Source organism: Hippoglossus hippoglossus, chromosome 3, assembly GCF_009819705.1.
Source record: "Hippoglossus hippoglossus isolate fHipHip1 chromosome 3, fHipHip1.pri, whole genome shotgun sequence".
NCBI lineage: Eukaryota > Metazoa > Chordata > Actinopteri > Pleuronectiformes > Pleuronectidae > Hippoglossus > Hippoglossus hippoglossus.
This window is the reverse complement of record NC_047153.1, coordinates 26486258-26511471: the sequence shown is the minus strand read 5'-3', so window position 1 is coordinate 26511471 and position 25214 is coordinate 26486258. Positions and strand designations below refer to the sequence as shown.

At 42.3% G+C, this 25214-nt stretch overlaps 1 protein-coding gene across 3 annotated transcripts in view; it reads left to right on the top strand.

The window, feature by feature from the left end:
* adamts18 (ADAM metallopeptidase with thrombospondin type 1 motif, 18) overlaps positions 1-25214 on the top strand; it is a 58940-nt gene that overhangs the window by 20511 nt on the left and 13215 nt on the right. For all 3 annotated transcript variants that reach the window (XM_034570751.1, XM_034570760.1, XM_034570766.1), the window contains 9 exons: positions 860-997; positions 1093-1246; positions 2766-2861; positions 4531-4679; positions 10871-11043; positions 12031-12161; positions 14270-14393; positions 14674-14918; positions 23230-23350. In XM_034570751.1, coding sequence (XP_034426642.1) covers positions 860-997; positions 1093-1246; positions 2766-2861; positions 4531-4679; positions 10871-11043; positions 12031-12161; positions 14270-14393; positions 14674-14918; positions 23230-23350 — 1331 coding nt within the window. The remainder of the gene's footprint in view (positions 1-859; positions 998-1092; positions 1247-2765; positions 2862-4530; positions 4680-10870; positions 11044-12030; positions 12162-14269; positions 14394-14673; positions 14919-23229; positions 23351-25214) is intronic.

The following is a 25214-nucleotide window of genomic DNA, read 5'->3' as shown; positions in this document are numbered from 1 at the left end:
GTATGTTTATTGAGTCAATCTTAATTATTCCATAAATGTTGGACACAAAATCACTCTCTGATGCCATAGTTGAGGAGCTGCCCTCACTAAGCTGATGAAAACACTGAAAGAAATTCTACCAGTCACTTGAAACAGATGAAACTGTGTCAGATGTCTGTGACGTTTTCGAGCCGTGCACTGTACCAGTCTCTGCTCTGGCTCTGCTTGTAATGAATCTACATTAAATGAAATGAGCATGGTCTGATTTAAAGAAACAAATACTCTCTGAAATAGGAGCATTACGTTAGAGCACTACTTCATCCACTCTATGACACTCAGTGAGAGAATAATGGAAACTGCCCGAGGCACCACTACTCTGTGTTTATGTTTTTACGTTTCCAATGAGATAGAAGTCAGTTTAATTTTGATATTTGCAGATTTCATGTTGCAGTAAAAGTCTTTTGTTTTCCTGGCATGCTGGCCACACAAACTTGGAACATGTTTTTTTTTTTTATTATAATTCGGCTAGGTGATGATATGTCTGAGTGTCTATAAGCTGCAGGGTCCAAATGGAATTAGCCAAATTAATCCAGCGCAGATCCAGAAACATGTCGACTCAAGATCCAAAACTGACAAATCAACAAAGAAGTAATTGTTAACCTTGTGAGAGTGAAGTGATGATGCAATACAACACGCTATATTTTCATTTAATTGCATAGTGTAACAGAAAAAAATGTGGGTAAACAATGACATCAGCTTGATCATCACCATTAATCAAAAGAATCAATCAATAAAAACTGTCACTTTTACTCGAGACCTCACACTGTGTTTATATGTTTTGCTTTGTGTGAGTCACCTGCTTCTCTCCATCGTTCTCCAGTTTTGGGATGATCCACGATGGCGAGGGCAACCCATGTCGCAAGACAGAGGGCAACATCATGTCTCCCACTTTGGCTGGAAACAACGGGGTCTTCTCCTGGTCCACCTGCAGTCGACAGTACCTCAGCCGCTTCCTTGGGTATAGGCCTAACACACGTACAGGGTCGAATTTGCAACTGTTATTTGTCTTCGCTTTCTGTCTGACTGACACGGGTGGTGTGCTGTGTTCACCAGAACAGCCCAGGCATCCTGTCTGGTGGACGAGCCCAAGCAGATTGGTCAGTACAAGTACCCCGAGCAGCTTCCTGGGCAGCTGTACGACGCAGACACGCAGTGCAAGTGGCAGTTTGGCTCCAAGGCCAAATTGTGCAGCCTTGATTTCGTCAAGGTGAGATACGTATTCACTTCATTTAAAGCTGTTATGATCCTTTATTTTAGCTGGTGGAGAGTAACTGGAGAGGAAAACAGTGATATTGGTCAGGGATATCTGTCACCTGAATCAGGTCATACGCAGAATCAGCAATAATCAAATTAAGACATATCGAGGATCTTAGTCACATTATGTAGACAAACACACCTCTTTATCACATCATAACATAACCTTTAACCTATCGGAGTTTCCACAACATTTTACCCTTAGTGTGATGTTATTATATTATATTCTACACTTAAGAAAGAAGAGCAAAGGAAAGATCAGTCTTTCAATAGATCATTAAATTATCCCTGGCTGGTGCATTTGCTAAACTATAGCAGTTGAGCAGATCTGGTTTTACATGGACGCCAACACATGTTAATACGTTCTTCTTCATGTGCCACAAAGTGCACCAGATGAGGCTCCAGTAATGAGGCTGGGCACTTGGATCGTATAGGGGCTGGTATTGTGTGCTTTAAGGCTCTAACCATGCAGTACTAAACTGGCTCTTTATTAATTAGCATGATCTTTGTACAACAACAACATCAACCCCCCCTCACATTTGACCCCCCATTAAAATGCATTCGATCATTTGAATGGGAACCCCCCATGTAGCCCCCACTGAATCCTTATGGTCTTGGTATAAGCCTTTATGTTCAGTGCATTCAGTGACGTTGATTCACATGTAAATGCTGTTTAAAATACCGCAGGCTTTCTTCTAGCAGGGCTGTAATTGCTGGGAAATCGACTTTGCCAAATCGTATATATATGAGGGATTAGCACCCGTGACAGGCTACGTTTCCCGAACAGAAGATCAAGCACTACATCTGCATTTCTCTCATTTCTCTTATTCGACCTGTGTGCTAGTCAGTGGGTGGTAAATTAATCTACACACTGATTAATAGTGGATTTGGGGCTGCCTTTCACACACGCCTCGTCTTTTTTCTCCCTGATGGGCTCATGTAGAAAGATTTTTATTTTATGGTGGTGTGGCTGTCAACCACCTGCTTGGTGTCAGAGAAGTGAAGACAAAGACTCAACACACATACACATACACACACACCAGAGCCCGCTCTCCTGCTCCTACCCTCCCTCCGTCCTGGTTTCTCTCCCGTTGCCAGTTGCAGTCGGGCGCGCTGCCAGACTCTGCCGCCTGTCTCTCGACCTCGGCTCTCCCTCTGTGCTCACTCGCTCGCTCTGTCTCTGTATTGTTGGGTCAGATGACACATGCAATTATAGCTTGTTTCATTAAAGAAGTACAGTGATTAGATTGGACATCGAGGCTTTGTGCAGAAGCTTACTCCTGGTTATCGCAGCAGTGGGGGTTTATCAACCAGCGCAATGGTGGTCCTTCCAAGGAGCAGGTGCTGTCAGGTCAGGAGGGAGGAGAGAGGGGAGGAACACGCTGCCAAAAGGTGCCAAACTAATGATCACAGAAAACCCCATTTTTGATGATTGTCTTATCCTGTATGTTTGTGCTTGTCTTGTTTGGCAGGACATCTGTAAGTCGCTGTGGTGCCACCGCACAGGACACCGGTGTGAGACCAAGTTCATGCCTGCTGCAGAAGGAACCAGCTGTGGTCCGGACATGGTGAGGAAAGACCAACTTGTTCACAGTGGCCATTCACTCACTGCAATAATTAGACACCATTATAATCAGAATGATAATATGGGTAGAGCACTTTTCAAAACTATATAGAGTTTTATTTAGATAATCAGTTATTAATGGAAAAATATTGACCAAACAGTCTCAGTATTTGAATACATAGTATGCACAAGGCCCCGTTCAGACCTGGTATGAACATCCATCCTGAATCAGTTTGTCCAGTGACCACTTCTGATCGGATCTCACTTCCCTGCTCTTGATGCAAATAATCATGTACGTCGTTTGTGTTCACGAAGGCCAAGTGTGGGCGTGAAGTGTGTGGGCGCGCCAGAGAGAGAGAGAGAGAGAGAGAGAGAGAGAGAGAGAGAGAGAGAGAGAGAGAGAGAGAGAGAGCAAGTGTAGTCAGGAGGGAAAGAAAAGTGTCATTATGTGTTGGTCAGTGTTCATATTGTGGTGGTGACATCAAAAAATCAACATTGGACACTAAGAATTGTAAAAATACGTTTGATTCATTGTGAATGTGAGAAGAATCCAATGATTACACTTTGATTATAATCACGCTACAGTGCTGCCAGCTTATCTCAGCTGAGTAAAGTTCCGTGCTGGAGTCTCTGCTGTTTGCCTGGCATGCTCACTGTGACACAATTCCAGAAAGTCATCGCTTCCAGCCAAGAAGTCGTCTTAGCATCCTAAAACATCATAAAACCACAACTTAATGTCAATATACTTGTTTTTGTACAACTTGTAAATTGCATCTTATATGTTACTCCAGCTTTTGTGCTAAGCTGAGTGAACTAGCATCTGCTGCAAGCGTCATTTTTACTGCACTGGCAAGAAAGTCGTATTGATCATTTCATCTAAGTTACTGTAAAAAAGTAAGTAAGTGCTTTTTTCAAAGCCAGTCCTTTAAACAAATCGTCAGTCAGGCTGATGAAGGGCAAACTTTACCCAGATGGTCCATCAACATCTATCACAGTTTACAGACCCAACCTGTCTAAACTGCTGCCATGTTTACAACTTGTCTGAACGTCTGACTGCTCATTTCCTGTCACTTCCTCCTTTGTTATAGTGACGTCAGGAAGTTTATTGTCTCTAAGCTGTTTCAATAACTGATAGGGACTATAAATCTGCAAGATTGAGCAATCATTCTTCAAGTTAAGAAAGGAGCAAGGGCAATTCTTTGAAACCTGAAAAGGCAGAGACACCTCATACTGAATCCTTTTAAATGGAAACTTACTGGATGAAAAGAAAATTACTAATATCAATAATCTTTAAAGTATCTATCATGCTTGTACAGTCTGCACTTGCAGAAGCATTTATGCACTGTCAGTTCTCTCAGCTGGACACGTAACAACTGCACTCCTTCACATATTGACATTTGATATTTAGAAAGAGGGAGAGGTGACATTGTGGTTGTGCAGAGTTTGGCTTGGCTCGGTACGGGTGTGGTCCACAGTATGTGTGTGTTTGTGTGCGTGCGTGCGTGTGTGTGAGTTTTGGCTGTAGAGTTTGGGTGTCCAGGTGTGGTGTTGGGCATTTATCCAAACCAGGAAACTCAGGGAAGACGCCTGGGCCAATGCTCAAGTCCTGATAAGAAAGCTATTTATGTGTGTCTTGTTCTCATCTTTCATTATCTTGTCTCTCCTTTCTGCAGTGGTGTCGGCGGGGGCAGTGTGTTAAATACGGGGAGCATGGTCCCCGGGCGGTCCATGGCCAGTGGTCGGCCTGGTCCCAGTGGTCCGACTGCTCCAGAACCTGTGGAGGAGGGGTCATGTACAGGGAGCGCTCCTGCACCAGCCCAAGGTATATACATTTGCACATACTCGCATAGTCTTCTTATCGGATGCATCACCTCCCTTTTAATGCCTTTGGATGGATATACGAGCCAAGCAGATGACAAAGTGATTCATGAAGTCATGTGGCTGCTTCTACTATGTAAATCTGAGTTGCTGTTCGGGCCAGAAAGTAATTCTTGAAGGCCGTGTGTCCCAAAGTCCTTCCTTTCTGAACACCTGAAAGTGCTGCCTGCCAGGTTGCTGTCAGCATAGACATGCACACACATACTGTGTGCGCACACACACACACATGCGGCTCTCATCAGTCAGGCTGACAGTCCAGACAGACAGACAGACAGACAGGCAGACAGACAGACTATCTCTGCCTATGCTCCAGCCGAGGAAAACCTCCTAATAGCTAGCGCTTTTCTCTGAAAGCTGACAATACAGTCAGCAAACGTCCCCTATTGCTGCTCATTCACACAAACATAATTCTACATAATTCCACAGACCCAGATCCCACAGTGCATAGCTCTTTGTTAGCGAAGGGCTCTGTGCTCGTCATTACGCACACGTGAAAGATTCACTGTCTTATAGTTGTCTTTCATGACAGACGTACAGCCACTTGTTGGTATTCCCCAAACCACTCGGGAGGTGTATAAAATGTCTTTATGACTTTTACTGTCATACAATACAGGACAGATTTATTGTTGTTCTCTTGCTATGGTGAGATCAAATAATTGATAGTCGTAGCCTGCAGTTTGCTGGCCAGCCCCTACAACACTTATCCAATACAGCGAGCTCTCTGCAATGTGATATTTAGAGAAATGATTAATCTGCTGTTGTCCATTCATTCATTCAGTCATTTCCCTACCTTTACTGTGCAGTACGGTGTGTGTAAGCCACAGGCCAAAGTCACTCTGACAGAGATCTTGTTATAGACTCACATTAAGTTGCAATTATATGTTTGTTTTGTTGTGAGGGGTTTAAAATCTTTTTACACACAGACACATGATGGGGATGGTGGAGTCAATTAACTGTGTTTTTTTGATTTCCCCCAGTGGGAGCAATCAAGCAGAAATTTAGCTAACACAAAGTCTTATACAGCAACTCTGATGTTTCTCCTTGTTGTGTTTGTAGCCTGCTGTCAAGTGAATCTTAAACCTTATTCATATCTAATTCTAGAAATCTCTGTCTGTGGAACATCTATCTCAAGATCCCTTCATCTTATCGGCTTCACAAGGAAGTGTCGTGTCAGATTTGGGCAGTTTTGTAAAAAACAAACAAAAAGAGGAAGAAGTAATTGATTGAATATCTTGTGAATCTCAAACAATTAAAGGAAACAGCGTTGCCAAATAGGATTTATATTCCTGCAAGAGCGCACACCCCCACAGGCACAGGATAACAAGACACACATTTCACAGTAAGTTTCCAGTATGATCATGGCTAATGGCTAACATCCAAGGCACCACCTTGATTTGTGGACAGATCTCAAACTTAATCACGAAGAATCTGCTGATTGGTTAGTACTGTTAATGATTGCCATCATATTGGAATTAGTCATAGCATGTTAGATCATGGGGGCATGTCACATCCAATCCTACATGCATGACCACATGCTGTGTCTCTGTGTGTTAAAGTACAGGTGAGAGGATTTCGTCATGAAAAAGATAGCAGGGACACAGTCGCTCTCATAATTACTGTTGTCCCTGCACACCGACTTTCAGCCAAGTCTGTGCACGTGACTTGAATATCAAAATGACTTTTGTCGCACACAGTCGTTCACACAACTCGTGCACCGCGCTAATATCATACCGTTTATAAGACAGCCTCAAGAAATATTAGTATAAATTAAGTAACTGTTATTTCAACTGCACACAGTCCATCCGCAATTAGTTTTCACTTCTTATTCTTTATCACAGTTCTTCTGCTTTCTATGATAACTCTTTTTAATTAACTTAAAATGAAATTACAGTAACCTCAAATTCTTACAAACCACACATCGTCACCTTTGAATTTAAAAACAAAACAAACTTCTTCAGTTCTTACAACTTCAAAAAGTTTACACAAAATACTCAAACTACTTTCAGTGTTTACACATCAGCACAGATTTCAGAGCTCGATCTTTAATTAAATCTTTAACTTGAAGGAGCCCTTTAACCTCAAATATGAATCCATTCACTTTCACTCAGGGCTTGAATTTCATTAAATTACCTCCAACAAGAAGGTTATGTTCCTGTCTGCATTTGTGTGTTGGTTTAGCAGGATTACTCAAAAACTAGTTGACCGATTTACATGAAATTTTGGGATGGGTGGGTCGTGGAAGAACATATTAAATTTGTGTTGATCTGTATCAAGGATTTTATTTCCCACTTTGTGTATTTTGCAAGATTTTTCAATATTTTCACAGATTTCTCAGAGAATAAATCACGTTCATCTTGATGAGAACAATAGGAAATGTTTAGGCGGATCTAGTGAATTTAAATGTGGTTTCATAAGGGGACTGTTGGGCCCTGGTAGAGGTATGAACTCTACTATTCAAGTTGATACCTCAGGTCAAATCAGTACTTACATTTATGCTGACTTGTTTCAACTGTATTCCAACTGCGACTTCTGCTATGACTGCAACAGTTTCAGTGTTTCAGTGACTTCAAACTTATGGCTGCAAGTTAATAACATCTTTTTCAGAAAACCTGAATTTATTTCTAGATTAAAATTATATCCACTTCATGTAGGAGTCCATTCCTATATTCACAAACTGCACAGTCCTCTTTACTCCACGAGCTTCATCACTGCTTACTTAGTCACTGGGCAGATACTGATGTGGCTGCTCTGTCCGTCACAGCCGACTTGTCTCTTAATCCCCGTTGACGGATCAAAGACGTTTTCAGAGGCAGACCGGCCCTCATATGATACACATTATACACCATGACTGGCAGACCAAAAAGGGCCACAGAGCCCTTTAAACCAGGTTAGCTGTCAGGTTCATTTATCATTCCTGTGGCACTAAAGAGCATTTTGTAGCAGCTACCGCTAAACACGTGAGTTATGGGTTCAGTGGGGCAGAGGGGGGATGCAAAGATGGTGAGGGTGGAATATTAAATCCAATAATGCCTTGTCATGATATCATGATCAAATGCATACAATGGGCCAACTAGTTGTCAGATCCCCCAAGAACTTTAACGTGAAAAATTAGGCTGGGTTTTTTCTAAATAGGACATCACAACCCTGCCACCCCAACACACACCTTCCACTGAAAGAATTCCACAAACACACTTATTCTAACTGCACTGAGTCATTTTTTAGTCCCTGACTCATGACATCCAGAATGTGTTTGCCCCCATTAATCTCTGCAATTATATTGGAACAGCCCCTCTGCTCCTAATCTGGGCAGAGCAGGAAGGATTACCCTCAATCTGACAGCTTGTCTCTAATATCATCTTCACCCTAACACTGAACTGTCTGGAAAGACTGGGGTATCCCTGGCATATCTCTGGAGAGATCATTAACATTTGCCACTTTTGAACACATTTAGATTCTTGTCAAACTTGCAGTATTTGCACTTAATGTATATGGATAAATGACATGTATATGTACCCATATAAAATCTGAGTTGAGATGACAGACTCTTGTACATTTTCCCCTCTGCCCTACCACAAAATCTTCGCTAAGCAAGAGTCATCTTAAAGCTAGATCATTTGACTCTGCTCAAACTCTTTTATGAGAGAAGCAATTATGTTTTGCTCAGTCTTGTAAAGGGGTTCATGTGATCAGCCAATTAAAGCCCTCCAGTCAGGGAGTTGCTCCAAGACGGAAAATGCATCCTCTCCACTTCTCTCACTCCCTCCAACTCTCCTCTATTACCCCGTAGACCACCTGCCAGATCAAACACAGTCACCCTAATCCTCACCAACAAGCCTGGGAGATTAGGTTCACGATCTTGACCTGGTTTTGTAGGGAGCATATTTTGTCACACACTCGATTTAAAGAGAGCGGGGGTGTGCGATGAGGGAGCCGACGTGCTCAGATAGACCCCTGTTTGGCGCAGTCTCCTGGTTGTCTTGTAAAGGTGTTTTACAGGGGTTAGGCCTGCAGCACAGTAGCAGAATATGAATCTGTGTGTGAAGTTGTAAGAGGGGCAGGGATGGAGCAGGTGACTTAAGGAGACAAGACTAGACACGGTGACCTCTGACCTACAGGAGTTCAGTCTCAGCTTCTGTCGCCAGGCTGATTTAACAGGCTCCCGGGACATTAAAGCATCCTAAAGGGTCCTGTATTGGAGCTGGGTGTTGAGACTGAAAGAAGAATAACCGATACACAACCCGAAAACCTGTCGTATCTGGTTTCTGTCTTGTTGCTGGAAGTAGATTTACAGTTGCACCGAGAATGTATGATCTAGGGAGAGGAGGCAAAAGGGTGCAGAAGACCGGGAGTATTGTGAAACTCAGGGCCAGATGTACATAATCCATGAATTGCATTCAACTCCCTTCTAAAGTAAACTCCATATTCTATGCTCCTCTGATCAGAAGGCCTTGACTGACGGAGTATACAGGGTAGTCCCCCACTGGTCTGCCGTAAGCACATTACCATATGGACTACGTTTGTCTGCCGCTAAGTCTTAATAGGATCAGGGCTATGAAAACCTGGGCCAAATCTCCCCCTCACCAAGGGAAGCAAGAGCAGCGCAGAGCAGATTTACACACACACACATACACACACCTTCAGTGGAGCTCCATCATTCTTGGCAGCTAAGTCACTCTGTGATTGAGTCCAGGTCCGAACGCAGGGGATGAACAGTTGGAGTCAAACGCAGGGAGGCAACACACTGCATTTTTGCTTCTGATTGTTGCTCGCATTCGGTTCACACAGACATATTCAATAGTGTCACAGGACATTCAAAAGAACCACGTGTCTGGCTGATTTGTCGTCCTTGTGTTTACAATTAGGCCTCTTTTTTTTTCAATTCCTCCATTACACTGTAAAACTTTGTGAGTTGTTTTTATTAGACATGTTTGATCAGCATGGTTCCACAGTGTGTGTGTGTGTGTGTGTGTTTGTGTGTCTTTTTTTGTGGCTGCCACTTCGCTAAATAGCTAAACTAAATTTTCTCTGTTGGTGGCTGTGTTGGAATGCCTGGCATGAGTTTGGAAAAAATCTGACATGGTATCCTAATGTTTAAGACATTTCAAGACTTGTCTCTTTCTTACAAGTAGCGATGGCTTTCATCATTTTCCTGATGCACATTAAAGCTGCTTTATCTATTTATGTTCTGTACTTTCATTTATTCCTGTGTTTGAAGAGGTGTTGGTGTAGCATGGCGCACAGGATCAGCTGACATGGCATCCAGTTTTCTTTTGAAAGATACCATCACCGTCATTAGCTTTAATGTTGTTTCTTCAAAACCCTGAACTGTAATTTACACTTTGATCAGGGATAAACATAAACTAACAGATGAGATGGGGCCATTTTCATGTATGAAAGCAGCACTTCTGATGTCAACTTTAGATGTAAACTTAATGATCATTTCTTGGACACCACTGTCCACTATGGTGAACCAACACAATTATTTTGGGCGTACTGTTTGGGAAAGTGTCTGATGAAGCTAAAAGGAAGTTTGACATTTTTGAAATAGATGCTTTTTTTCAAGATTAAGATGAGAGGATGGAAATCCATATCATGTCTGTCTGTTAAATATGAAGCAGCAGCTGATTAGCTTATCTTAGATTAAAGACTGGAAACACTGAAACGAGCATTGTTCTGTCCAAAGGTAACAAAAACATATTCAACAGGTTATATGTTATTTGTGGAAGCTGACAAGAACTGCAAATCTGACTATTTCTTGGCCGGTTGCAGGGAAATTGTTAGGTTACCAAAGCATTCAGTGAAGACACAGAGTGGAAACTGCACCTTCATTCAGTCTGAGCTAGGCCACAATTTAAAACAGTGGCTCAAATGTCCATCCATCCATCCGTTATCTATACCGCTTTAGCTTTTAGGGTCTAGGAGGGAGCTGGAGCCAATCCTCGCTGATATTTGGCAAGAGGTGGGATATACCCTGTACAGCTCCCCAGTGTATCACAGGACCAACATATAGAGACATACAACCATTCACTCTCACATTTACACCTCTGGTAAATTTAGAGTCTCCAATTAATCAAATCCCAATCTGTAAACGTTCTTTTGTTTCTTCTCTTCTTCCCTGTCGTTTCTTCTGCTCAGACCACAGAACAATGGTAAATTTTGCTCGGGCTCCAGTCGACTCAACCAGCTGTGTAACACTCGGCCATGCCCCCTCAACGCCGTGGACTTCAGGGCCCAACAGTGTGCCGAGTACAACAGCAAGCCCTTCAGGGGCTGGTTCTACAAATGGAAGCCCTACACCAAAGTGGACGGTAAGGTGATCAGTTGATCAGACCCAAAAAGAAGAAGAGGAAGAGTTTGTCTAGTCCTTTGGTGCATTTATATTAAATGTATGATTTGCTACAAGGATGTAGTGGATGTATTCTTCTTTAAGAGCTGCAGAATATTTACAGCATATAATTTTGTGAATTAAATGACAGTACTTCTGGGGGATTACGAAGACATCCCTTGATTTACTGTATTCCTGGCACATAATGCAAAAGAAAATAAATCTCATTGTTTAAAGTACACAGCCCCACTACATAAACACAGAATTGCAGTTGCTCAGGGCAAGCGTCTTCATGTCTTAGTTCCGTAGATCTTTTATATTCTACACCCTGCTGTACTGTGCTCGTCCAAATCTCTCTTATAAAGTGTTTCTGTAATGCCAACCTCTATTTACTGCTGCAGTGATTAGGGCCAAAAAGCTCGAGGAAACTATCATTCTGTGTAATGTGCATAGGGAGACATGTAGCCACCTGCACCCTCTGACACAGTGGGGATAGATTTAAAAAGGAAGCCTGCGGGCCAGCTTTGTTACACAGAGCGAGGGAGAGAGAGAGTGAAATGAAGGAGAGCTGTGTGTTTGGCTGTCGTCCCAGGCCTGTTTAAGCTGTTGATGAATGGGAGGTGATGTAGAGAGGAACAGATTCTGAACTGCCTTCTGGGACCTTGGGCCAAGTCACCTTCACCGTCATTTATTTTAATCAAAGATGGCTGCAGAGACTTGTCTGTGATAACTGATCTGAACTACAGAATAAACCTGTTGCCCCACGTGAGTACCCCTGGGTGCAGTCATAGTCAGTTCCTGTCTTTTCCAATTCAGCCTCAGCAGGAGCTGCATATACTCTATGTAACAGGTTGCAGAACAGTAGCTACTAGAACTTCACAAGTAGCAGGCCATAGTAGACCTTGACTGAATTGTGACTTCTAATGATTCTAACTTCCTGAATGTACTATTCTGTATGTTGTGTGTGCAGATGAAGACATCTGTATGCTGTACTGCATCGCAGAGGACTTTGACTTCTTCTTTGCCATGTCCAGCAAGGTCAAAGATGGAACCACCTGCTCTGATTACAAGGGAGATGTCTGCATTGATGGAGTCTGTGAGGTACATATACTGCTGTGTGTGTGTGTGTGTGTGTGTGTGTGTGTGTGTGTGTGTGTGTGTGTGTGTGTGTGTGTGTGTGTGTGTGTGTGTGTGTGTGTGTGTGTGTGTGTGTGTGTGCAAAAGAAATTATTTTAAATTGATGAAATTGCTATTTCTGTCCATCAATCTACACTCAGCAGCCCATAATGATGATGTTGGCATGTTCACAGGAGGCCTGTCATGATAATTACTATATCTATTTATCGTTCAATATATAAACATGAGGTCAGGACCTCGATAAATTGCCCATTGTGTTTACATGCGTGTTTGTTTTTATGAGAATGTCACCAACAGCGAATTGTGCCGCTTCTCTCCTCTGAGCCTGGGAGCGAGGCGGAGTTTACACTCACACACACAGGCCCAGGGTCAGGCCCCGCCCCTACTCACTGACACAGAGCAAAACAGACAGTGAAGCAGGGATGAGAGGAAGTGAAAACATTTTGGGTTTATGTTGGATGAGAAAGGAGAGCCCATTAACGTGAACAAGGCAGTATGTCATATTTGTTTAGGAACAGTGGCAACAAAAAGTGGGAATAAAGGGTTTCCACTACTTTCATTATTTCCGTCGCTGATTCAGGATTAGAGTTGTCGGGTTGTCCTTCCAACCCACTCCCTCGCTAGCCTGCCTACACTTACACTAACTCACAATAAACACCAACACTCATCAGAAGTTATTAGGACCTGAACAGGACTCAAGTGTACTTTCTGTTTGTTTGATTTGCTTGAGAGTTTATGGGGCACGCATTGAAACACATTGAAAAAAGTCCAACATTCAGTGGCTCTCAGTCCACCTGCTACACACAACACAAGACGCTGGCTAGACTGAAGCTACTTTAAGTGAAAGGAATAAAAGAATGCAAAGGACTGCAAGAGAATGAGGAAAAAGAAAACAGAACTCTTTTAGCAGAACCCGAAAAATATTTATCATCACCTGGCTTATTACATCCGTATAGTCAGTTGTCAATTAGTGAATCCTTTAAATTAAAATGAAAGCAGTATCTGCCAATTTCATGCTTAATCCTGCCTGCATGCTGAGGACAGTCAAAACTTTATGGTTAGCCACCAGCCCCCGACATTGGTAGGATTTCTGCGGGTGCTGCTGATGGTCAGTCTGTGAAAGACAGTTTAAAGGGGACGGCAGAATGGATAAGACCCGAGACTGGGGCGACGGTCCAACTTTCAGCACATTGGTGACCTGAAGCAAACAGCCAAGATAAAGCTGGAGTGGTTTTGGGACAAGTCTGTGACTGTCCTTGAGTGTCCCAGCCAAAGCCCAGACTTAAACCCCGTAGAACATCTGTGTACAGGCGTGACAATGGCAGTTCACAGATGCTTCCAATCTAAGGGAGCTAGAGAGTGTCTGCCAGGAAGAATGAGATAAACTGCTCAAATCCAGGTGTGCAAAGCTTGAAGAAAAGCTGTAATTGCTGCACAATGTGCTTCTACAAAGTACTGAATCAAATGTCATTTTTTCTTATTGAGTCAACTTCACTTTGGCTGTTAATTGTGATTTTATTTATGACACTCGCAACTGTTATATCTCTAAACCTCATTTAGGAAGATAAACAAAGGCAAATGTTAAGATGCAAGACCAAACTCCTTGTTCATCTTTGACCTACTGTATTTATTTTACAGCAGTGCAAAATATGATTACAGTGGACATTTGGGGTATGTAATCCCAATTAACTACCATCTGGAAAAAGTAAATAATTGGGTTAAAGTGGGCATTTGTTGAAAACCTGTCAAGTTGTCAAAAGCAGTCATGATGTTGGTCATACACTCTGTCCTTTAAGGAGTCATTCTTGCCAAGATGTCATCTAATTGCTTGTAGAATGCATAAGGGCCCAAGGAACAAGTCATTTTGTGAACAGAGACGTGAATTCACCTCAGCATTTTAACTGCTGCAGTGGATCACATGTGACACACCAGATGTCAACAGAGATGGAACACATTAGTTAATTCCACTGACTACTGGCTACTTTTAGAAACAAACTGTTCTTACCTGTATATTGGAGCACTGCTGACATTGATGGTATGTGTCTGTTTTGCATGTGTTTTTGTGTGTGTAGGCAGTGGGCTGTGACCAGACTCTGGGCTCCAAGGCCTCTCTGGACGCCTGCGGGGTCTGTAAGGGAGACAACTCCACTTGCAAGTTCTCCAAGGGACAATACACCCTACAACACAGGGCTAACGGTAATCTTGGTCTTTGTCTGTACTGAGTCTGTACATTTCTTCAAGCCAAAGGGAGATTTTAAGCAGACAAACAGAAACAGACACTTCTAATGGTCTGATTCACTTCATGCATTTGGGATAACACACATATACCAGGGGTAAAGCAAGGACAGTGTGTGTGTGTGTGTGTGATGAACTGTTCCATAAGGTTTGAAGAAATTTCAAGGACTTCAAGACAGTGATAAACAAATATCTATGCAGGATTCAGCCTTGACTTTCCTCCCTTCTTTTTTCCCATCAGAGTATTACTCTATGGTAACAGTTCCAGCTGGGGCACGAAGCATTCGCGTTCAGGAAATGGAGGTCTCCACCAGCTACTTGGCCGTGCGCTCCCTCAAAAGGAAGTACTACCTGACCGGGGACTGGACCGTGGACTGGCCAGGAAAGTTCCACTTTGGCGGAACTGTGTTCGACTACCAGCGCTCTTTTAACAAGCCGGAGAGCCTGTATGCTGCTGGACCTACTAATGAGACGCTGGTGTTTGAAGTAAGCCGCCGCTGTCTGGTGACGTCCGTTTGTGGCAATTGACAGTGACAGGGTCCCTTTTTTTTAATGTCTGAACATGACGAGGCTTAGATGAAAAAAGAGGCTTGGGTGGTAGGGAGAACAGGGGTGTTTGTAGCTGTCTGCAATGCTTCTGTGGGGGATTAATTGTGTTGGGTGCTTGGTTACGTCAGGCATGATGTGTGGATGAGTGGGTGGTGTGGGAGGGCATTAGAAACAAACTAAAGGTTTCAAAGGTTCAAACAGCCTGTCCTGTGCAGGGCTGTCATCTTCGTGAGGGACCGAGTGAAAAGATTCACATCATATCACAGTCGTAACAGTTTACATTGTTGGTTCACACAGGGGACACAGTCAGTAGTTTTCAGGGAGTATTTATTCAGAAGAGAGTAAAATCGGTGGATTATCGAGAATTAACTGTGACTATATTTCTAAATCCACAGTAAATATTTTTTTTATAAGTCAGAATTTATTTGCCCCACCTACTCGTCAAACATTAGTTGTAGCTTGCTGAAAACCTACGTACTGTCAGTGTGTGTTCACACCATTAATCACTGGATTTAACCCAGTCATCACTTTTCATAGGGCACAATTTTTTTTGGTAGAAAGTAGTTCTGCCGTGAGCACAACAAAATCTGTGGATTATTTGATTCTAACATGTGATGGACGCAAAACTGAGAAAAAACAAAAAGAAGAAAAATAGCTCAGGATGAAAAAGCGTTGCCACACATGTAGAAGGCACAGACCAGGATGTCAAGAGAGCTTTTGATGATAGGGGCCAACTCCGGTGTCAATGTGCTTTAAAACAAACAAGTGATTTCCGCAGCAGACTTCATACATTATGTCCTGCCTCTGCCTGTGGTGCCACCCCTCACCTGACCCTCACCAGATTTCTGTGTTGTTGTGAATACGTCTCAGTGGAGAATCTCCTGCTGCGTTGTTCATGTGTGAAAGGCAAACTCCGCAGAAGGTCCAGAGCCAATTGTGTGAAAATCCTCAGGGGGTCCTGTCTGAAAATGGTTTACGTGACGGCTCAAACTCAAACTGATCTAATAACTAAACAGGACCTCCCGTCGGTCTGTTCCCTTTCTCCTCCTTTATGAATGAATTGATCACAAAGCTTAATGGCTGGAAAACAGAACACAATTTGTATTAATTCATATTTCCACTGAAAACACAAGATCTGTGATTATTCAGCTTAATTGGCTCAGTGTTTCTGCAAAGTAATCTAAAGGTTTGTAGTAATGGTGAATCGGCCACCTTCACTTCTCTTGAATTTCCCCCATGGGGGCCAATAAAGGATTTTCTTATCGTATCTCATCTCAAAACCTGTATTAATAAAACTAAAAGGCAACATGAGCAGAAAACAGTCAGGGTAAGGTAAGTGGGAAAATACAGTATGTCCATTGTAGTTTGCTTGAACTGACCCTTTAAGAATTACTATGATGTTGGTGAGAATACTCACACATTAGAGAGAGGGAGATGTGGCACAATTAGGCTAAATCAGCCTTTGTGCCACTTTCACTATTCAGATCAGTCTCACATGGCAGAAGCTTGCCCTCTCTTGGTACTGCCAGCCCCAGTGTAAACACAGTCACGTGTTTGTCCATGTACACATATTCAAAGGCAGGGCTGTGGCCCCCCTGGCCACTGACCTCAAAAGCGCTTTGTTCCAGCCATGTGATTTGAAGCTAAGAGAGCAAGTAAAATCCCTAAGTCAGCTGGCCTTCAGAGGCACGGATGGAAAGTATAAAATCAGACGGCTGCTCAGAGAGAGATGTACGCATATTATAGGTGGAGATTGATGAGCTGATTGTAGTTCGTTTGTTTTGCCCCATGTCAAAATCAGTTGTGTCTCAGAAACCAGAAAAGCTTGGAGGCTTGGACAAGTCTTAAAAACAGCAGAATTGGATTCTGGGCAGGCGTATCCTCCTGACAGCAGAACTAATAATCGACAAATGGCTGTGTCAGCGAAAGCATTTATTTTCTCCTGAACTCTGACCTGTGGCCATGGCAACAGAAGTGGAAACCAGGTGACGTTTGTTTCATCTCCCTCCATCATGGGCAAAGTGATAGTCATGTAAAAGTGAGTCCTCCCTCAGTCCCTCATGCTGCTGAAGTACTGCGGTCAGAGGAGGAATGATCGGCCCGTAGATCCAGGAGGACTGTGATATTTCCGACGTTCTTGGCTGGTCACTTTTTTGACCATCAGGAAGTGTTTTTGTAGCTATTTTAGAAAAGAGGCTTCTGTTTGTGGGCAGTTTAGCACAGAGTCTTTGCTGTAGTTGGCAGCTGAACAGTCCATTCTTACAGTATGTCCTTATGCACGATGCAGAGATGGAGACTTAACCATAATCTAATATTGTCATGCCCTGAAGAGGTTGTATGATGTCATTCTTATTATTTTTTAGCCACTTTTAAAACATTTCACAATCTTTGTTTCACAGAGCGTGATATTATTTTGAGATAATAAGAGTTAACACTTTTATTCACAACTAGCATTTTATTTTTAGCCGTGCTGGCTGTAGTGATAGGAATGTCTGTCAGACAAGAAACAAATATCTTCTAGACGGACTAGCACAACATTTTGTACAGACATCCATGGCTCCCAGACCCGGGGTCAATAATATTGATTTATGATTAAATATCTGCAAAACTAGTGACTAGTGATCAGCTTCAGCTGTACTTTGTGTTTAGTGGCATCAATAAGTTTGCAAGATGTTCCAACATTCGTCAGGTCTTCCCTCAAGGATACGGGGTTGCCAGCTAGTGGAAAAAAACACAATGGGTCCAGTGGCAACCTTTTATATTTATTGTAGAAAAATATACATACTTATATATTACATATTAAAGAAGGAAATTCCATTACACCAGGTTTCATTTTTAAAACATGTTATTAAACATCTGGCATTAGTTTCCATGATTGGTCAATGGCAAATAGTTGAAAAGCACTGTTGGGCTGTTGAACTGTAAAATAACACTGAAGTCGGCTCAACGCTCTTTACTCCGCAGGACACAACGTCACAGCCGAGCACACGCACATTATATCGAGCCTGTGGGGGCAGGACTGATACAGACATGTTTTTTATCATTGGGTTTGAAGCCAGTGGTTTTAAAATGTAAACACAGTAAATTGCAACTTGTAAACCAAATCTGTTTTGTTAGAATAAAAAAAATAATATAATGAAGTAGCCTGCTAGACTTAAATGAGTAGTGTGATTCTGTTTGGCCAGCAGCCTGCATCTATGGAAAGCTGTGCGTTAATGTTAGCGATTAGTTCATCAGTCTCATAGAGCTGGCACGGCTACAGACTACACTCTTGTAGTTTTCTTCTTCCTCTTGTAAGTGACACCATTATTGAGAAGACAATTCCTGAGATATAGGACCATGGCAGTGTCACTGAAAAGAAGTCAGACAAGGAAAGAAACACAAGCTGTGGTTTTTCGAGTGCAATGAGGGGATTATTACTGACAATTTGGGAGCAGGCACTTGGAAGTTTTACCTCCAAATGCGGTGGCTCAATCTGTTGATAATCTAAACTATTGGCTTGTATAAAACATGCCTAATTTTTTGACCACTCTTTTTCTTGCCCCATTCCTGTTGTAGCGATGCCACTGTGTTCCAAGATCTAATCACAGTGTTTTCATAACCAGTAGAAACATTGACCCAAACCACACACATAAATCCTAAATTTTAATAGGGATGAATTATCCTTTAAAGAGAGGATTGTGCTTAACCTCCCAGTGCTCCTCGTGCTTGTCTGGGTGTCCAAGTCATACATCTGTCCAGCAGAGGACTCAGCTGTTGCATGCTGCTGATCTGCAGATGACACGGCCTATAATCTCTATAAGTATGTCCTGTAATTACAAAAAGGAGAAAGAGGTTGATAGAAAGACGGGGAGGGAGGGAGAGAGAGAGAGAGAGAGAGAGAGAGAGAGAGAGAGAGAGAGAGAGAGAGAGAGAGAGAGAGAGAGAGAGAGAGAGAGAGAGAGAGAGAGAGAGAGAGAGAGAGAGAGAGAGAGAGAGAGAGAGAGAGAGAGAGAGAGAAGGGGAGGAGAGCAAGATTAAAAGATTAAGAATTCTGCAATTGAACTCTTTGGATGTGAGAAGTTAAGGCCAGGGCAGCGGGATTTCAACTAAATGAAAAGAGGCAAATGGAGGGTTTTTTTCTTCCTTTACTTAACTGCTGATCTTCATCTGTTTCACACATTCTACTTAACTGGCGCTGTCACAGAGAGGAAGAGAGAGAGAGAGAGAGAGAGCACAAAAGGGGAGGGTACACGCACTGATCACTCCCAGACCCTTACTCAGCTTGAAACACTCAAAGAAAAACAAATGTTGAGGAGTGTGAGCGTAAACTGTGACACGGTGTTCACATCTGCACAGCTGCTCTGCTGGTCGGGAGGGGGCGGGGAGGGGAAGAGGAGCAGTTAACAGGAGCAGGAGGTCAGAGCAGACACATTGCTGTCTCTGGAGGTCTCAGTCGACACCAAGGAGGATTATTCCCACTGGATTGGCCTCCTTGTGAGGCGATGTCTTGCGATTGAGTGGTGCAGCAGTCTTTCTTACTGCGCTCTTGTGTTTGTTTTTTTACATACAGACACAAATATAAAAAAACAGACTAGTGCGACTTTTCAGTCAAAACAGCTTAAAAGTCTGTTACATCTGCTCCTGAAGGTCGTCAGAAGCTAACCATTATTAAATATTCAAAAGATATTCAAATCAGCAGCCTCACTTGAAATTGAAATCTGTTCAGTCACATTTCTATGGGGCTGGGCAGTATAACCCAAAATTATATAAAATATGTAGATTTTCACATCAGTCGATATCGGTAATTATCACAATAAATATAATATTATGATTTATTTTATAAGTTTAAAGACTGATTTTAACTCCTGATTGAAGGTTGTGGTGGTAAACTCATCTCTATGAGCAGAGAATGACAAACACTTGATAAACACCATAACATTTTACAAATCTGAGGTCAATCAATTATGTGTGTACTACTCACTGTGCATAAGCATTATATTGACATACTGTATATATTTATATATATATTGAACTTTTAAAATATATCTATTGATTGCACAATGATGTATTATTGCCAACTGCATAATATCCAATCACATTCAATCAGCTGTTCCTTGCTGACATTATATTCTGATGCTCCAGTCTGTTACTGTTGATTCATCAAGAGCAGAGCTTTTACTGCCAAATCTAAGTGTAACCATTTGCTATCAAAGGTCACTCCTTTGACGTTGAGTGTCTCTGACTGAACCTTTGGCTGACTACGATTGTAGCACTACCCAGAAGAGTTTTCTACGTGACCAACATTGAGGAACTATTGGAGATGTGATTGCACAATGGACAAAAACACTTCAGCACCCTCGGCCCTCTGTCCTTTTGCCACTCAAGCTCTGACCAAGTGATATGGATTCTCAGACCATGATCGAGCCATGAAAAAAATGCTTCAGCGATAAATCCTAACTTGCAGAAAAAACAGAAGCCAGGCTTGTGTGTTTGCATGTCCAGACCAGATGTGGAGTATGATCTATTATTAAACTGCATTGAAATTTACTGTCAGAGGTCACTGTTGCACTCATTCTCCACTAACTATTTCCTCTGACAGTAGTTTGTGTCGTCTTTTCAGATGAGGCTAATCTCTTTACTAGCTGTGGTGCGTAGGTCGATTTTTATGTGGTGTGAGTGTGACTAATATCAAGAAAGTTTGTTGGTGCTGTTGCTGGTTTTCTTTGACTACAGGGGAGTTATAAGGCCAGTGCAAGCTACATAAAGTCAGTGTTGATATTGTAAGTGATTGCAGGAGGTCGTGGGATTTGGGTTTGCAACATGCATAGGTTATTTTTCTTCACTCTTAGTAGTTTTGGTGCGTCTGCTGCGCTTGCACCAGACTATAGAAGTGGAGAGGAGACAGGGTTGTACACGTCCGAAATTATTGTTTGAAAGTCTGTGTCTGTCCTGGCAGATGGTGTTCACGCTGTGGTTGCTTGGGTTTATTCATCATTGTGGATGGCTTAGGTAAGAGAGCTCAGTTATTTAGAAAGCTTCAAGGCTTCGAGGGTGTGTAGGTCCTCTATTCAATAGAAAAAAGAAGCTGAATGTTGTTTTTAAAACTTCTGGTGTGCACATCACTGGATGTTGTTTGACAAAGGGAAAGGAACTTTGAGAGTTAGAGTTGGTTTTCTTGGATAAACATAAAGTCCTGGTGTGTTAGTGTTAGTGGCGGCAGTTGTTTCGTGGCAGTGGGTTTGGGTTTGGCTGAGGTGGGTGGCAGCAGAAAAGGAAGTGTGTGTGTTGAAGTGTTGCCGGATCCTGCAGTTTGGTAGTGGCCACAGTTTTGTCATTGTTGGCAAGACATTTTAAAGCTTGAAGGGGACATTGTCTGAGACACTGAACAATAAACCATGATTTGACTTGTGGCTTATTGCCAAGAGCACGTTGGTAATGTGGCGGAGATGGAGAGAGGTAGCCTGGTGGCGCTAAAATGGACAGCATGGATGTTTGAGTTTGATGTTTTATGAGTGAGCCCTTGTTTTGTTAGCGTCATGCACATGGACGCACACACAGGCAAAATTGTGTTCCACTGACACAATTGGTGGCAGTAATGTGACAAGAAATTTAGCACTATCTTAACAAAAGCACTTAAGAAGAGTGCGAGCGAGCACTCGTGGATATAAACATTTTGTAATCTCAAGCATTGGCTGGATTTTGTATGTCAACCCTGCAGGTAAGGGAATAAATAAGTGGACAGTGTGTTTACAGCACTGGCATGCACCTGTCCTTCTTTACCTCAATCATCCTCCCTCATACTTCTCACTCAGGGGAGTCATGTCTTGCAGTTTGAAGCCCTTGTTTTACCCTCTGCTGCTAAGCATCTCTCACTTCACCTCGACTGACCATGCACATGAAACAGTTAACAAGCAGTGCAAAGTGACTGGTCCAGTCAGTAGAGGTACCCCAGGCCTGTTGTGTGTGGATTGAGCCCAGAGGTTGCTTGGCTTCCCAAAGACGGATGGTTGATGGCAGAATCCCTCGTACTGAAGGATAAACCCAAAGAAAATACACTTGTCAAAGCTCATTAATTCAGATGCTGATAGACTGGTATGCTTGTCAGGTGCTGGAATGGATGTTGACAGTTGGACTTAATATAATTTACCTAATGGATTGAGGATTTATAACCACCCAAACTCAATTAAATTTAGGTATGATGTGAAAGAGACAGTTACTGAAGACAACCTCAGTGCAGTGTTTTGAAACGGTTTAAAATGACACACCATGAGCCGAAAATTTAAATGTGCCTTCCTCACCGAATCCTCACAGGGTTGTTGTAATGAAAGCCTGATGCTTCTCCTGTAATGGGCATGTCTGCTGTCATTCATCCGTTTGTCTCTGCTCGACTTGGATATCCAAATAAACCTCCTGCACTGAAAAGGTTACTCAGAATCACCAGCCAGTATAAAGGATGTGGTGACAAGGAGCCAGTTTGGACGAGAGATGGAACAAAGTGCTGCTTAATGTTTTTCAACTTTTCTGGTTAGTAGGTAGCAGCTCCAATGGCTCAGTAGGAGCCTAATGGTTGAATTAGGCCACCACACTGTGAATGGTCTTACCTTTCTTCTGCTCTTTTACTCACTTCTGCCTTGTACATTTGTGTTGATACATTGTGGACCTACTGTGTAGATTCATGGGGTCCATCCAATGACAGAATGACTCAGAGAGGGTATACATCCAACTGTATGTGGTCCCGACAGTGTGGCAGACTTTTTACTATCCAGAATTAGGGGTACATAAGACCTGAAAAGGTTCATCAGACTGCCCTCTAGAATATTGTGCAAGGGATGTGTCATTGTTTCCTGTAAATAATGACAATACTAGTAACAGTAAATTGTCAAACAAATGCAGATTTATCAGTGCTGATATGTGTTGCAGATAGCTGGGACAATAAGAGAGAATAAGTTCACGGACAACCACCAGTTAATTGTTTTCTAGCAAAAGCCTTGCTACGTGTTATTGTTGACCGTTGATAAGTCCTAGATAATTTATTTATTGATGTTTGAACATGCAGTTCTCTTGTATCTTTCTTCTGGTGACTTTTGGGAGGGAATATGTGACTCATTTGACTTGCTGGGGCAGCCAGGAAAAAAGTGATGACTGGACTCCCAGTTTCTGGTGAACATTTGAATATGTGATGCTTTCTCTGCATAAATGAAGGTTAAAATACGAACTGTTTTCACACATTGACACATTTCTGACTGACTGTGTCCTTGCCTGACAGATCCTCCTGCAGGGGAAGAACCCAGGTGTGGTGTGGGAGTACACTCTGCCTCGCACGGAGAGGAAACCTGACTACAGCTGGGGTGTGGTGCGCTCTGACTGCTCTGCTCCGTGCGCTGGAGGTGAGACTGTGTTTGAATGTCGGCCGATACAAGTTTGTCTGAGTGTCTGTAAGTTTTTCGTATATCAACTGAACTTTTTCTAAACCCCTCCCTTCAGCGGTGATTGTCCAATCATAGCCAAGCAAACATAGCAAGGCATAGCAAGAGTTTTTTTTATTTTTAAAACCAGAAACAAAAGAAGGAACGGAAACGTGTTTATCTCTTTCAACTTAAGCAAGTGTGGCTAATTCCAATATCAGACAACACAACTGTAGAAGTCGTCAGATCACAGTGCAGTTCACACGGCGTAACTTGCCGCCGTGTGATCCCCGACCAGGGTCTCTGGGCTCCAAACGTAGTTTGCATCACGATAAACCTCTGACACTCATCGGCAACTAAAAATCGTGTAGCGTGAACAGTCTTAAAAAGTTTACTACCTACAGTAGAAATATAAGTTGCTCTGTTGTGCTTCTAATTAGACTTTTATACTCAAGCAACTCCAGTCGGCGTTGCTAATAAGAGATTAGATAGTAAATGTAGTCAGATTTACCATCACAACACATCTGCTCTTCAAACAGGTTTACATTGGAATATCATCAGTGCATGTGTACAACACTGAATGTCTTCCTGGAGAGACAGTCTTAGAATGTACATCACTACACCCAAATGTTAAACTATTCTCTGTGACAGCAGGGTTTTCACTCTAGCTTCATTGAGACATTTAGATCAGGTATAAACACTAGATGACCAACATGGCCTTCTACCATTTCATCAGGTAAATTTACAGTCTTTTAATCTGTCTCTGTCTGAAATATAGGACCCATTGTTTCAAAAACTACAAAGTGGTTGATCTGCCACAGTAGTAAACTGTGTGTGTGAAAACATTAAGTGTGACAGACAGTACAACAGTAACAGTGAGTGGTCAGATGCAATATAAGACAGATAGAAACGTGCATGTTCATGTGAGTGGATGTGATTCAATCTGTATGTTTGTGCGTGTATGTGTTTTGTATTGTATTGTACATGTCCCTCTGCTACTGTGTGTTCAGGAAGTGTGTGTTGAGGCTAATGAAAAGCACCTTTGTCACCTGAGAACTCCAGACTGTGTTCATCCCAAAAGACTCTCAGCAACCCCCAGTGTGTGTGTGTGTGTGTGTGTGTGTGTGTGTGTGTGTGTGTGTGTGTGTGTGTGTGTGTGTGTGTCTGTTCTTTTTAAACAATGTCTTCATTGAGTTTTCTTTATACAGACGTCAGCATTATCATGTTGCAAGTTTACACACTCACATACTCATTCTCTCTTTAAATCTCCCTTACGTTTAGAGCCAAATTTTAACATAAAACACATGACAATATCAATCAATGGTACCTCTAAGAAAGTGAAGATAAACATAAACAAAAACTTACATCATTGCAGCGACTTTCCAAATCATGCCTCCACCCCCTCTGGGCTTTACCACCACTTTGGTTCTTTAAGTGGGTTTGTCCTCGGCTGTCCTCCTGGTGAAGATCTCCCTGCACCATTTATTCAATTATTAAATGTTTTCCAGATTCACTTGTAAACATCCCATTTGTTTGTCATGTTAGTTTCTCTATTGACATACTTTGCACCATATTTTGGATCCAAGCACAGTTATGTTTGGTTCCAGTTAAAAGCTTCCATTTGTTATGCCTGTTATTTACAAAAATGAAAACATTTTTGATTCATTGTTTCTTTCTTAGGTGTTGAAATATCATCTTGGAGTTTGGTTGAGCAACTGGATGTCCTCATTTTGTGTCACCCCTTTATATAATGCATTAAAGTTCCTTGGGGTTCATTACATTGAAAACATTTGTCAGAAATATTAGTTATATTATTTCAGTTTAACAGATTACATACTCTAAGTCC